The sequence below is a fragment of the Sminthopsis crassicaudata genome, chromosome 6, assembly GCF_048593235.1.
Source record: "Sminthopsis crassicaudata isolate SCR6 chromosome 6, ASM4859323v1, whole genome shotgun sequence".
Classification (NCBI taxonomy): Eukaryota; Metazoa; Chordata; class Mammalia; order Dasyuromorphia; family Dasyuridae; genus Sminthopsis; species Sminthopsis crassicaudata.
Genome location: NC_133622.1, coordinates 243566926 through 243579905, shown reverse-complemented (window position 1 = coordinate 243579905; position 12980 = coordinate 243566926). Strand labels below are relative to the sequence as shown.

Genomic DNA, 12980 nt, shown 5'->3' with positions numbered 1-12980 from the left:
GGGCATATAGTAGTCACTCAATAAATGTTTGTGGGAAAATGGCAAGGCCTGCACATGTCCAATCATTTTGTTGATTCTCCTGCTATTTTCTTGGCTCAGACTCATTTCTTTTGGGTCCTGGGCTGGACAACCATACTGAAATGCCAGCTGGGTTTTATTGCCCTGGCTCCCAAGGACCAGTGATCATGTTGATTCTCTAATACCCTTCCTTGCTACCCTCAAATTTCCAACTGCAGAAGATAGAGACCCTAAAGGAGAGGCTAATGGGAAGAGTGCTGAGCTCTTAGTAAAGAGAGCTAGCTGGTAGTTCTAGCTCAGTTACTAAAGACATCCGTGATCTTTTTTGATCATTGACCTCTTGATCTGTAAAATGAGAGTGTTGATCATGGAAACCTTTCAGATTTCTCCCGGTTCTAAGGTCCCTCCAGGGTCTGACATTATATGTTCTAAGGTTCTCTCCAGACTGACAGTTTCTCCGGTCCTTCCAGGCCCCTGATATTTTGTGTTCTACCAGCTCTAACTTGGTGCTCTACCGTTCCTCCCTTCAGAAACATTCTATGTTCTGAGGACCCAAATGACAAGGAGATGTTTTGCATAACTTCACACGTGCCTTGTCAATGGGGAGAAAGTGGGGGGGAGGGAGGAAGGTAGAGAATCTGGAACTCAAATTCTTAAAAACAAATGTTTAAAAATTGCTTCCCTGGGAAAGAACAAAATATGAAATAACAAAATGACGAGGAGGGACTTTCACAAAGTTTCTTGCAAGTTCCTCCTTTTTATTCTCCCACTTGAGTTTCCATTTTGAGGGGTGACCTTTCTGATTGCTTCGGAGCTTTCTTTTATGGGAAAACCAATATAAGGACAGCAATTGATTCCCTCGGGGGGTGTTTTTCCAGAAAAGGCAAAACATTGGGGAAGAGGTAAAATAGCGAGCGACGCCCGAAATTGGGAGCCCCAGGAGGGGTAGTTGGTGAGGTAGGGACAGGAGCTCCTAGTAAGCACCAGAAGAGGACAGATCTTCTCACCTGGTGAGGTGGAGAAGCCCCTGCAGTAGGGACCTGTGACAACCCCAGAGATGCTATTGAGAGAAACAGTGGGTTGGCTGTGAATGGGACAAAGCTGTCACTGTTGGCGGAGAACTGGGGACTGGCGCTTGCCAAGGCAGAGCCCTGTGAAGGGGAAGGAAGGCTTCTAGGGGGCCCACAGCAGGTAGCTGGGGCTACAGAAGGTTGGGAGCCCTCGCTGTTGGATATGGTGGCGCTTGGAAGCTCTCCATCTCACCAGGACCCACAACCAAGACTAAATCGGGCCTGGTAGGCGGCTGACACTGGGAAAAGTATGCAGCGATCATATTTCTTTTAACCCTTCTATACCCAGGCAGGGTCCCTGGAGGATGATAAGGGGAACTCCGTTTAGCAGTTCTAGAGCCTTAGGAGTTGGGCCACTCAGGCTACTAGTACTGACATATGAGTAATAATAATACAAAATAGCCTAATTAAAATGATAAACCATTAGTTGAATGAAGCAGCACGGTAGCACACAGAATAGAGTCGGACCTGGAGTCAGGGAGCAGAATTCAAATCTATCCAAGATGTCTTAGCTGTGTGACTCTGGACATGTCACATAACCACTCTCAGTCTCTTTCCTTCCTTAGTAAAATGGGAATAATAGCACAGACCTCAAAGGGGTTGTGAGGATCAAGTAGAATAATACTTGCAAAACACTTTACCAACCTTAAAGCAGCAAATGCTAGTGATCATAAACTAATGTTTTATATGTATATATATATAATATATAATAACATATTATATATAATAATGTATATAATATATAATGTTTTATATATATTTTATATATAATGTTTTATATTAAATCATAATTATATATAAGAATTACACAATTATTCTGGGTGTGTGAGAGATTGGCACTTTCCTATTTGTCTGATAGAGGCCTAGGAGCCCCACAGCTGAGCAGAACTGTCCCCTGGCCATAAAATATGGGACCTCACAAGTGCTTAAGCTGCCTTGATATCAAGTCTAGAGGGAAAATGATAGAGAGGCCTCCAGTGAGGATGTGGCTGAGACTGGGGACCAGATCTCTGAGGACTCCCTTCTGCATGGCCTGAAAGCCACTCTGGAGGAGGATCCTTTGAGACATCTCTAGTACAACTGTGTCCCTTTCTGTCAGCTTAGTCCCACGTTAGAGGAATCAGTATCAATATCAGTCCAATAAGTTTTTTGTGTATGTGTATGAAAGAGAGAGAGAGAGAGAGAGAGAGAGAGAGAGAGAGAGAGAGAGAGAGAGAGAGAGAGAGAGGAAGGAGAGAGAGAGAGAGAGAGAGAGAGAGAGAGAAGAGAAGAGAAGAGAAGAGAAGAGAAGAGAAGAGAAGAGAAGAGAAGAGAAGAGAAGAGAAGAGAAGAGAAGAGAAGAGAAGAGAAGAGAAGAGAAGAGAAGAGAAGAGAAGAGAAGGGAGGGGAGAGGAGGAGAGGAGAGGAGAGGAGAGGAGAGAGAGAGAGATTCAAAGAAAGAGACAGTGAGTTAGAGAGAGAGATTCAGAGACACAGAGAGACAGAGACAGGGACAGAGGCAGAGATAGGGACAGACAGAGAGACAGAGGCAAAGAGATTAAAAACGGATTCAGAAAGAGACAGAAAGGAGCAGAGAGACATAGAAAGAGGGACAGAGACAAAGAGGATACAAAGAGGCAGAGACAAAGAGATAGAGACAGAGACAGAGAGAGGGACAGAGACAGAAACAGAGACAAAGACAGACAGAGGCAGAGACAAAGAAAGGATAAAGACAGAGACAGAGGCAGAGAGACAGACACAGATTCAGAAAGAGACAAAGGACACAGAGAGATACAGAGAGGGACAGTGACAAGACAGACAGAGAGACAGATCAATTTAGAGATAGACAGATAGGATACAAAGAGACAGAGAGATATTGACAGAGACAGAGACAGAAACACGGACAAAGATAGACAGACTGAGAAACATAGAAAGTGATTCACTGGGCTCCCCTGAAACCTTTCCTTTGCTGGCGCTCCTCTTCTCTGCTCCTTTGGCTGTCTTCAGCCAGTTATTTTCCCTTAAAAACATCCAATAAAAGGGCCCATAACATTAATTGGCCCGTTTCATCCTGCTGGAAAGCCTCTTTAGTCCTTGCACAGAAGCCTCCATCACGGAGGGTTGAATCTAAGTTCTTGCCTAATAGAGCTATAATGACAAAGAACTGTTTTAGGGGTCTGACATTCCTAATAGCACGCAGAGACATATGCTCTTAAAATCACAGAGTTTCAGGACTGGAAGGGTTCCAAAAACCTAGAACATAGACTTTTTGGAGTGGAATGGCCTTAGAATGTGAAAGAAATATTTGGTTTTGACAGATGGAATGAGGGAACTCAGAGGGATCTTCCAGTGTGGAATGCCAGAGTGAGGAGGGATCTTAAAACATAGGATAGCAGAGTCATATGGGACTTTCGAACACAGATTCATGGGATTTCACATGGGAATTAACCTTAGAATGGTGACATTCAGCTCACTCATTTTACAGAAAAGTAAGTGGAGGCCCAGGCAGGCTAACTAACCTTTCCACAGTCACACGTGGTCTGAGGCAAAATGTGAAGCGTGATCATCCTGACTTGCTTTATTATGACATGGAAAATATTATGTTAGCATGACAATGGATCTTAGAACCTAAAGCTTAAAATCTAGAACATCAGAAGGAGGAGATATTGTACCAGTCATAGAGTCATGTGGATAATTAGGTTAAACAGACACATCTTGAAAACCATAAAGTCCAACCCTCTTCTTTAATGGATGGGGAAATGAAGGACTAGAGAAATATTTGCCCAGATAAAAATGGCAATTTGGGATTTAAACTAAAATCATCTCCTGCCCCGTTCAGAACTCTTCCTTCTGAAACATTATGCCTTCTCTTCTCAGTGTACAGAGGAGAAAACTGAAACCCAGAGAACTTCAAAGTACACTAATTAAATAGTAGAACTGGCCCTACCCAAGCGTCCTGATCCTGGTCCGACACTTTGTCTGCCATTTCCCTACTCTCTCATTTTTTACCTGCTTAACCGTGTCCTGTCATCTATTTCAAAACCAGATGCAATGTACTGATCAAATTTTGATTATTTTGGCGATCAAATTCCCTTATTTTACAGATGAAGAAACTGAGGGAATCTAGAAGCTAATAAGATACAAAACAGGATTTGATGTTGAGTTTCAAAATAGGATTTCAAGTCTAGGCCAGATTTCCTAAATTGCCAGTGTCTTATTTTCTCCTACATCCTAACGCTGAGGCAATATACTTGAACCCTTTTTTCTTACAGATGGGAAAAAATGAGAGCTTATGTAACTCTCCTATTACCTCATCCTGGCATGGAAGTGACACTCATTTCTTAATGGGCAAGCCCACAAATCACTAGCTCTGGCAGATCCTACCAAACTGGAAAGCATTCAAAACAGACCCACCAATACACGTCATCGGGGGATCCCAGCTCAATATGGAGAGGCTCCCAAGAAGGTTAGATGGCGGGCGGTGAACTTGTCAGCCACAGAAACTCTCCAGCATGGTCTTTTATGTCAACCCATTGAGGGGGTTGCAATCTGCTCTGGCAGAGGAAATACCCATGCTGATGGAATCACAAATTCTGGAAGTATTGAATAAAAAATCATTCTGTGAATTTCCCTACAAGATTCCCGACATCTGTTTAGAAATGTTCCATCAGGTGAGCATCCCGATGTGTGGTGAGGAAAGTGGTATTTGCCTGCGCGTGTGTGTGGGTGCTTACTCAAAGCCTGGTGCCTTGGGCCTAGAAAACTGCGACGTGAGGTGGTAACAAGCTGCCATATTCTACTTTCAAGGGAAAACTTGGGCGTTGAGCTGGTGTCTCCAAGCAGACGAGGTGTCATTCACGGCAAAGCTTTTGCCTTTTGAAAAAGGAAATTTGTCATTTGGAATATACTTTTGGGATTTGCTAGAACAACAGCAAGAAAAGATATACTGTGAAAAGGATCGTTCGAAGACTGAAGGGTTTACTTTGAGCAGAACAGGCTGACTCTTGCTTTAGAGAAGTAATCTAAGAGAAGATTATCAGAAAAATGCCTACTTTTCCTCTGAGTGAACCCTACTGTCACTGGATAAGAGAGTTCAAACGTGGAAGGGACCTTCGGAATTGGTTTTACGAATCCCTTCATTTTACAGATGGGGAAAAGAGGCTCAAAGAGGGGGAGACTCATGGGATTATAGATTGAAAGCTAAAAGGAACCTTAGAAATTATTTTGTTTATTTCATAGAGAGGGAAACTGAGGTTCAGAGAAGGGAAAAATGATAAGATCATAAACTGAATTGGAAGAGACCTTCAAGGTTGATCTTCTAATCCATTCTTCTCATTTTGTAACTAGTTAGCGGGAGGACCATAAAATCATAAATTTAGAATTAGAAGGACAAAAATCATCTACTCCAATTATTTAATTTTACAGATTGAAAACTGAAGGATCATAAGACCATAAATTTAGAGCTGGAAGAGATATCACAAGTCATAGAATTATGGATTTATAACTGGTTATATATATATAAGAAGTTACTGAACCTAATTCTCCTAGTTTATAGATAAGAGAAACTGAAGCATGCTCAGAAGCTAGTGAGTAGTAAAATAGGATTTGAATCCAGGACTTTCAGACTTCAAGTCTAGTTCGGGATTTACTATGCCAGGACTTCCTAAATAGTCAGGGCTTTATTTTTCCACATTGAATCCTCTTTCTACAGATGGGAAAAATGAGACTGGGAGAGATTACATGATTTGTTCTAGATCAGGGATTCTCAAACTACAGCTCATGGGCCAGATGTGGCCCGCTGAGGACGTTTATGCGGCCCGCCAGGGTATGGCAAATGAGCTGAGGGGTGGAGACAGAGGGTGAACTTTTGGTTTTATTCTAGTTCGGCCCTCCAACAGTCTGAGGGACAGGGAACTGGCCCCTATTTAAAAAGTATGAGGACCACTGTTCTAGATTATGTAAATAATAAATGGTAGAATCAGGATTTGCCCTCAGGTTGTCTACCTTCCCATTAAATACAGCTTCCACAGTAGTACACAAGATCACAGAGCTAGAAAATGGAGGAACCAAGATTCCAAATTCTAATCCAATGCTCCTTCCTTTACATGCATTACCTCCTAAGAATGAAAGACATCAGTGATTGTAGAAATGATTCTGATTCAGATCTTAAACAATATTAACTCAATGACCCCAAAACGAAATGCATCATAGTTGGTTATTTCCCCGTCAAGAGGTATGGGGGAATATACTTTCATTTTAGGAGGAAAAAAGCAAATCAGAAAGAAAAAACTCATCTTGGGCACAGTGAGTATGCCCTATGTTTATGCAGCGTGATTTCCTAAACTTTGTTGACTGACCATTTCCATTTTATTCTCTAGCACCATGTGTTAAGAATATACGTCTCTCCTTTCCAACCTATCTTCTGACTAGCTGCCATATTGGTTTTCCTAAAGCATATCTTACCAAATCCCTTCCCTATTCAAGAGGCTTTAGTGGTTCCCTTTCATCTCTAAGGATCAAATACAAACTTTTTGGCATTTACAATTTTGTTGCAACCTCTCTTTCTGGCAGATGCATCTCCTCTCTTCTCCCTCAACCATGGACTCTACGTTCCAGACAAATTGGCTTACTGCTTCCTGTTCTCTGTACAAGATATTCCACATCTCCCTTCCCCCATGCATGGAACACTCTTCCATCCTTCACCTTTGGAACTCTGCACTCCCTGGTGCAAAAGCATCTCTGAAAAGATACTATTTCTGATTCCTCCAGCGAGTGTGTTCCACTCCACCGAACAAACCTATGGAATATTTACTTAAATAAATTTCACATTTGCTAATCGGCAGAGATCTGTTTTCCCTACCAATCGATTGCAAATTCCTTGAAAAGACGGAGTATTTGGTTTGCGTTTGGATATGCAGTGCCTAATAGATGTCTAATAAATACTTGTGGAATCCAACATTGACAAGTGCTGAGTTGTAAACATTTGAAGATCTCAGAGCAACAAAGCAGAATTAAGTCATTTTCACTATACCCAATAAGGCAGGAAGTGGACTAGTGCATCTTAGAAACATTTCCAACACTAAGTTGAACCCAAATAAAATTTTTGGCTCATCCATAGTCATACAGGAAATGAAATGAAACGGGGATGTTTTGTACTATTCCGGTTTTTGCCAAGCATTCTAGTGCATCCAGGCTTTTAATTTTTTTTTTTAATTGTGCATTTGAATTTAACAAAGGTTATTCCAGGCACTGATTGAGGGGCCATCCTAATAGCAGTCTGCTTACTGGTAAAGACAGCCTTCATGCTATTTTCATGGAAATCAGCCATATGACTATTCTTAACAGAGACAGTATGGATGTTGGATGGAGAAAAAAAAAACACTCAGATTATAAAAAGACTAATCAAAGCCAAGGGCAAACTTTTTCTTATCCCTCTCAGTTGGCCTTAGATCTAGCTGAATGGCGTGTTTCTGAATAAAAACCAAGCAGAGCCAAGCTTCATTGCTTCATGAAAGCTGCTATGGTTGGCTTCCAGCAAAAAAGGGATCTCTCAGAAACACTGATCACACAAGAAGCAATGAACTCCTGCAGAAGAGGCTTTTCTCCCAGAAACTAAGAAAGAGAATCCAAAATTTCATATTTCGGTTTCTTTCTGTCTGCGGAAATGAGAGTTTCAAGACACAGGAAATCAGACCTTGATTTTGTTGCTACTGCTTCTGCTATTGCTGCAGAGAGTGCCAGCTAAGAATCTCATTTCACCCTCTTGTGGCCTCCATCCGTGCCCTGTGTTCATGCAGCTCAATCTCCTCTCAATCTCTCCCACCCATCTTCTCTCGACATTTTATCGATGAGGAATCAAAGATTCAGAGATCACACAGGAAATGGCAGAACCAAGTGAAAAACTTCTATCTCCTCATTCCCATTCTTAGATTTTTTTTTTTAACCATATAAATAAATTCTTAGTGAGATCAATCCCTTCAGCCTCCCATGCCTCCTCCTACTCTAGCTCACTTCCTTAGAAGAACAGAGAACATTAAATGGAAGCATTTGAAGAGGTCTTTAGGGATCTTCTGCTTCTCCCCTCTCATTTTACTGATGGGGAAACTGAGACCCATTAAGGACAAATGAATTGCCCACCATCCCACAAGCGGCAAAGTCAGGATTCAAGCCCATTCTGACTCCAAATGAAGAATTTTGGTGGGTTTTCCTGATCTCACATTTGTGTTTGAGTCCTTCCCTCCCCTATTCCCCCTTGCTCTTGGCTCGACCTTCTGCAACCAAGCAGAACAAATCAAATCAATCAAATCCTTTTTCCATATCACAATCCTTGAAATACTTGAAGAGAGTTACCATAAGCATGTCTTCTTCCCCAGGCTGCTTTAATCCTTACTGTTTTAGTAATCTTCAACTCACCAGTGTCCTAAAATGTGACTTCCAAAAAGGAATCCAACTCTCTGCTGTGGTCCGGCTAGGGCGGAAGGACTGTGGGACCATCGGTGCCTTTATTTTGGACACTAAAACTCTCTTAATGCAGAGTTAACAAATTAGCTTTTTCTACTGCCATGTTACACTGTTGATTCAGAGAGATCTTGAAGTTCACCAAGACTCCTATTATTATCCATCCATCATCTTGATATCTATCTCCCCACACACCCACACAATAACACCTCGGTTAACAGGGATGATTGGAGAACAGGGTGTTCTAACTAACCAAATGGTCCCATAAACCAAGGGTTAATCCATTTATATGAAGACACTGGCCAAGGCCAGGACTCAAAGAGCACAGCACGAGGAGAAAATGACCCACATCTAGAAACTGCTGGAAGACAATCATATCCGACTTAGCAAATCTCTCAGTTTTAGACTTTTAGCACAGCACTCCTCCAACCACAAATTTTCCCATCTGGATCCCTACCAAAACACTTGGAAAAAGGCCCCAAGATGACACAAAGCTTGGTGGTTGCCCAGGCGAGGCTTGTTTGAGGGTGTCAGTTAACGGGAGGTTTTCTGGAGGCAGTTATATGTGTCTGTTGTTGACATCTTCATGGCAGAGAATCACAGACATTTCGAGCTTGAAGGGGCCTTAGCAAGCGTGCCTTTGTTTCTTGGCTCCCTCACTAGATGCTGAGCTTCTTAGAGGAAGGGCTTTCCTTTGTAACTAGATAAGCTCTCGATAAGCACCAATTAGCACAGATCAGACAAGGTCTGTGAAGCTCCTGGTTAGGTAGACTTGTGGGTCCAGTTATTAGAATGGTTAGTAGTAAATATTCCATGCTACCATTGGGATTGTGGGGAATCACACTGAAATTTCAAGAGTTCTCCTTTGTAACTAGACAAGTTCTCTATAAACACAGACAATGTCTGTGAAGCTCCTGGTTAGGTAGACTAATGGGTCCAGTTATTAGAATGGATAGTATTAAATAGTCCATGCTACCATAGGGATTGTGGGGAATCACACTGAAATTTCAAGAGTTTTCCTTTGCAACCAGATAAGCTCTTGATAAGCACAGACAATGTTTGTGAAGCTCCTGGGGCTCCTGGTTAGCTAGACTAATGTGTCCAGTTATTAGAATGGATAGTATTAAATAGTCCATGCTACCATTGGGATTGTGGGGAATCACACTGAAATTTCAAGGGTTCTCCTTTGTAACTAGACAAGTTCTCTATAAACACAGACAATGTCTGTGAAGCTCCTGGGGCTCCTGGTTAGCTAGACTAATGTGTCCAGTTTTTTAGAATGGTTAGTATTAAATATTTCATGCTATTGTTGGGATTGTGGGGAATCACACTGAAATTTCACTTTCGCAAATGATATCAGATATCATTATAATTTGTTATTAATATTACTAGTAAGTAGTATCATGTTTTGAACATCTTAAGCATCTTTCTTCTACAGTGTTTAAAGTATTTTTGCCAACCTCTCCTTTATTTTTATTGTCTTAATCAGTGAAGTGTTTGAGGAGATAGAACATTAGGAAACATTGGCCTAGAAAAGGAAGAAGAGACTAGAAATTGCTCGAGTTCTACAGTGTTGTAGGCCAAAAGTCAACTGAAGTAAAAGAAATCTAATCCCTCTCCCATGAGGCATCTCTCTGAATAAAGAGATAACTAGCTGGGTCCACTCCCAAGTCATCTGTTCTTCGGGTCTAGTTCATTGATTCTCATATAAAATGGTACAATTTGAAGCAAGTGATTTTCCCCTGTGAACTTCATTTTTCTTAGCTGAAAAATGAAAGAGTAGAACTAGCTAGATCTAGAGTCAGAAAGATCTGAATTCAAATCTTACCACAGACACTTCCTGAGTCACTCTGGGCAAATGACTTGCCCTTTTTGCTTCACTTTCCTGGGCTATAAGATAGTGACTATAATTATAGCTACTTTTAAAAGACATTATGAAGATAAAATAAGATTATATTTGTAAAGTGCCTTGAACCTTAGAATGCAATAAGGCAGCTATTATTATTATTATTCTGTAAGAAATACAAACATATATGCATGAGCTCTTTCCAAATCCTCATAATCTTGTAAAGTAGGTGCTCTGATTCTCCCCATTTGATGGATTAAGAAACTGAAGCTCAGAGGGATGAAATGTCATGCTCAGGGCCATAGAGCCAGGTTTCTAAGGCAGGATTTGAATTCAGGTCCTCCTGAGTTCAAATCCAGTATTTGGGGCTTTCATTTTATGAGGAGAGCCAGTCATCTTCTCCTTCCCTTCCAAGTCAACTTATTCTCCTGGATTTCTCTCCCTCTTTCCCCAGCTGCCTGACTCCCTGTGGAAAGGTCCCGGAGCTTCTCTTTTGTTCAGTGAGTCCCCAGCCTGAGACAGACTTTCCTGAATGGCCCCATGGCTGCAGATCTTCTATAGCTCTATAGCAATCGGCTTTTTTTCTCTCTCCTCTTCTCTCTCTCTCTCTCTCTGTCTCTCTCTCTCTCTCTCTCTCTCTCTCTCTCTCTCTCTCTCTCTCTCTCTCTCTCTACTCCTCTTTCTGTCAGTCTCTGTTTCTATCTCTCTGTCTTTCTCTCCTTCTCTCTGTCTCTTATAACCACAACAGAACATAATTCTTTTGATCCTAATTCAAATATATAAGACCAAGAATCATTGCCCTGTCCTTTATTGTAAAAAGACATGAATGATTTACAAAAACAGAAATACAAACAATCAACAACCACATGAGAGACTGTCAAATAGCTACTAAGAGAAATGGAAATGGAACTCAGGCTTTATCTCACACATTCCTTCTTACGGCCCTCCTTTGGAAGGCCCTTTATTCCCTAATGCCGGAGGGGATGAAACTACTGGGAACAGCACATCTCTGCTCCAATGCCTCTATGGAATTACCTGAAGTTGTATCCAGGAGAGACACTGCTCTTCTCAGAGATTCCATCCAGCCGAGTGAAGGAGTATTTGGGGATGCATTGATCTGAGGACCTGTCCAGGTCACAGACCCAGCCGATCTTAATGCCCAGGACACCTCCCTGAGGAGAAAACAGACATTATAATAATAATAATAATAATAATAATAATAATAATAATAATAATAATAATAATAATAATAATAACTGGCATTTAAATGGTGGTTTAGATTGGTAAAATACTTTAGAGATGTTATCTCCTTTAATCCTTACAGTAATCCTATGAGAGAGATACTCTTATTATTAGGCCTATTTTTGAGATATAGAAACAAGCTGACAGAAATTAAATAATTGATTCCAGTTCATATAACTAGAAAGTATATGGGTTAGAATTCAAAACCAGTTCTTCTTGATTTCATGTCTAGTGCTCTATCACTGTGTGTGTGTGTATGTGTATATATATATATATATACACATATATATGTATGTATATCTCAATCACTGATATATCTATCTATCTATATACAATATCTATATATTCCTTATATATATATATAAAGAAAGAAAAAGGAAGGAAAGAAGAAAAAAGAAAGAAAGAAAGAAAGAAAGAAAGAAAGAAAGAAAAAGAAAGAAAGAAAGAAAAAGAAAGAAAGAAAGAAAAAGAAAGAAAGAAAGAAAGAAAGAAAGAAAGAAAGAAAGAAAGAAAGAAAGAAAGAAAGAAAGAAAGAAAGAAAGAAAGAAAGAAAGAAAGAAAGAAAGAAAGAAAGAAAGAAAGAAAGAAAGAGTTATTAAAGCCATTTAGGGCATGACTTTTTTGTTGTTGTTTTCTGTTCTTAGTTTAGGGAACACTCAGGGACATGCAGGTTGGCCTTCCCTCCGCCAGAGACATAGCCAGTATATATCAGGAATGGTATTTGAACTCCCTTTCTGGCTCCATAGTCAGCTCTGTCCTGTATTCCACTGTCTCTCTTATTAATAGGCGTTCTCATACTTTCTCCCAGTTTCCAGCTCCCCTAGAAGTAATTAGGCAGCATTTTCTCTCCTTTCTTTAGATGGGGGATTTGAGAAAAGGGAAATAACTTATCACCTAAAAAAGTCCCATAACCAGGCTGAAGTTTCTTCAGATCACAAGTCTGAGAATCCTGCCCTAGCAACCAAGTAATGTGAGAGAGGAACAGGCACCAAGATATGATCTGACAGAATGCCCAGCAAATAGTAGATGCCTGATTAATTCTTTTTTGATTAGTCTCCATTGTCTGGGATACCATATGTTTTTTAAACATTCTTGGACATTTTCAGTGACTCAACCACTCTCAAAATAAGGAGCAGGTGTAGTCTAGTTCCTTCCCTCACTGTACAGATTGGAAAGCAGAGGCTAAGATGTAGGCATGACAACTGATCCAGAGTAAAAGATGTCTATAGAAGTTGGTGGGTTAGGGTCTTGACCTGGATTTCTGGACTACTTACACTGTTCAGAAATCTATTGGGCCCATCAACTGGAGAATGGCTGAATAAATTGTGGTATATGAATATTATGGAGTATTATTGTTCTGTAAGAAA

The 12980-nt window shown here is 40.7% G+C and overlaps 1 protein-coding gene across 1 annotated transcript in view; it reads right to left on the bottom strand.

Annotated features, from left to right (window-relative positions):
* Positions 1-12980, bottom strand: part of P2RX3 (purinergic receptor P2X 3) — a 37516-nt gene that overhangs the window by 5501 nt on the left and 19035 nt on the right. Inside the window, exon 8 of the mRNA XM_074273133.1 lies at positions 11407-11543. Coding sequence (XP_074129234.1) covers positions 11407-11543 — 137 coding nt within the window. The remainder of the gene's footprint in view (positions 1-11406; positions 11544-12980) is intronic.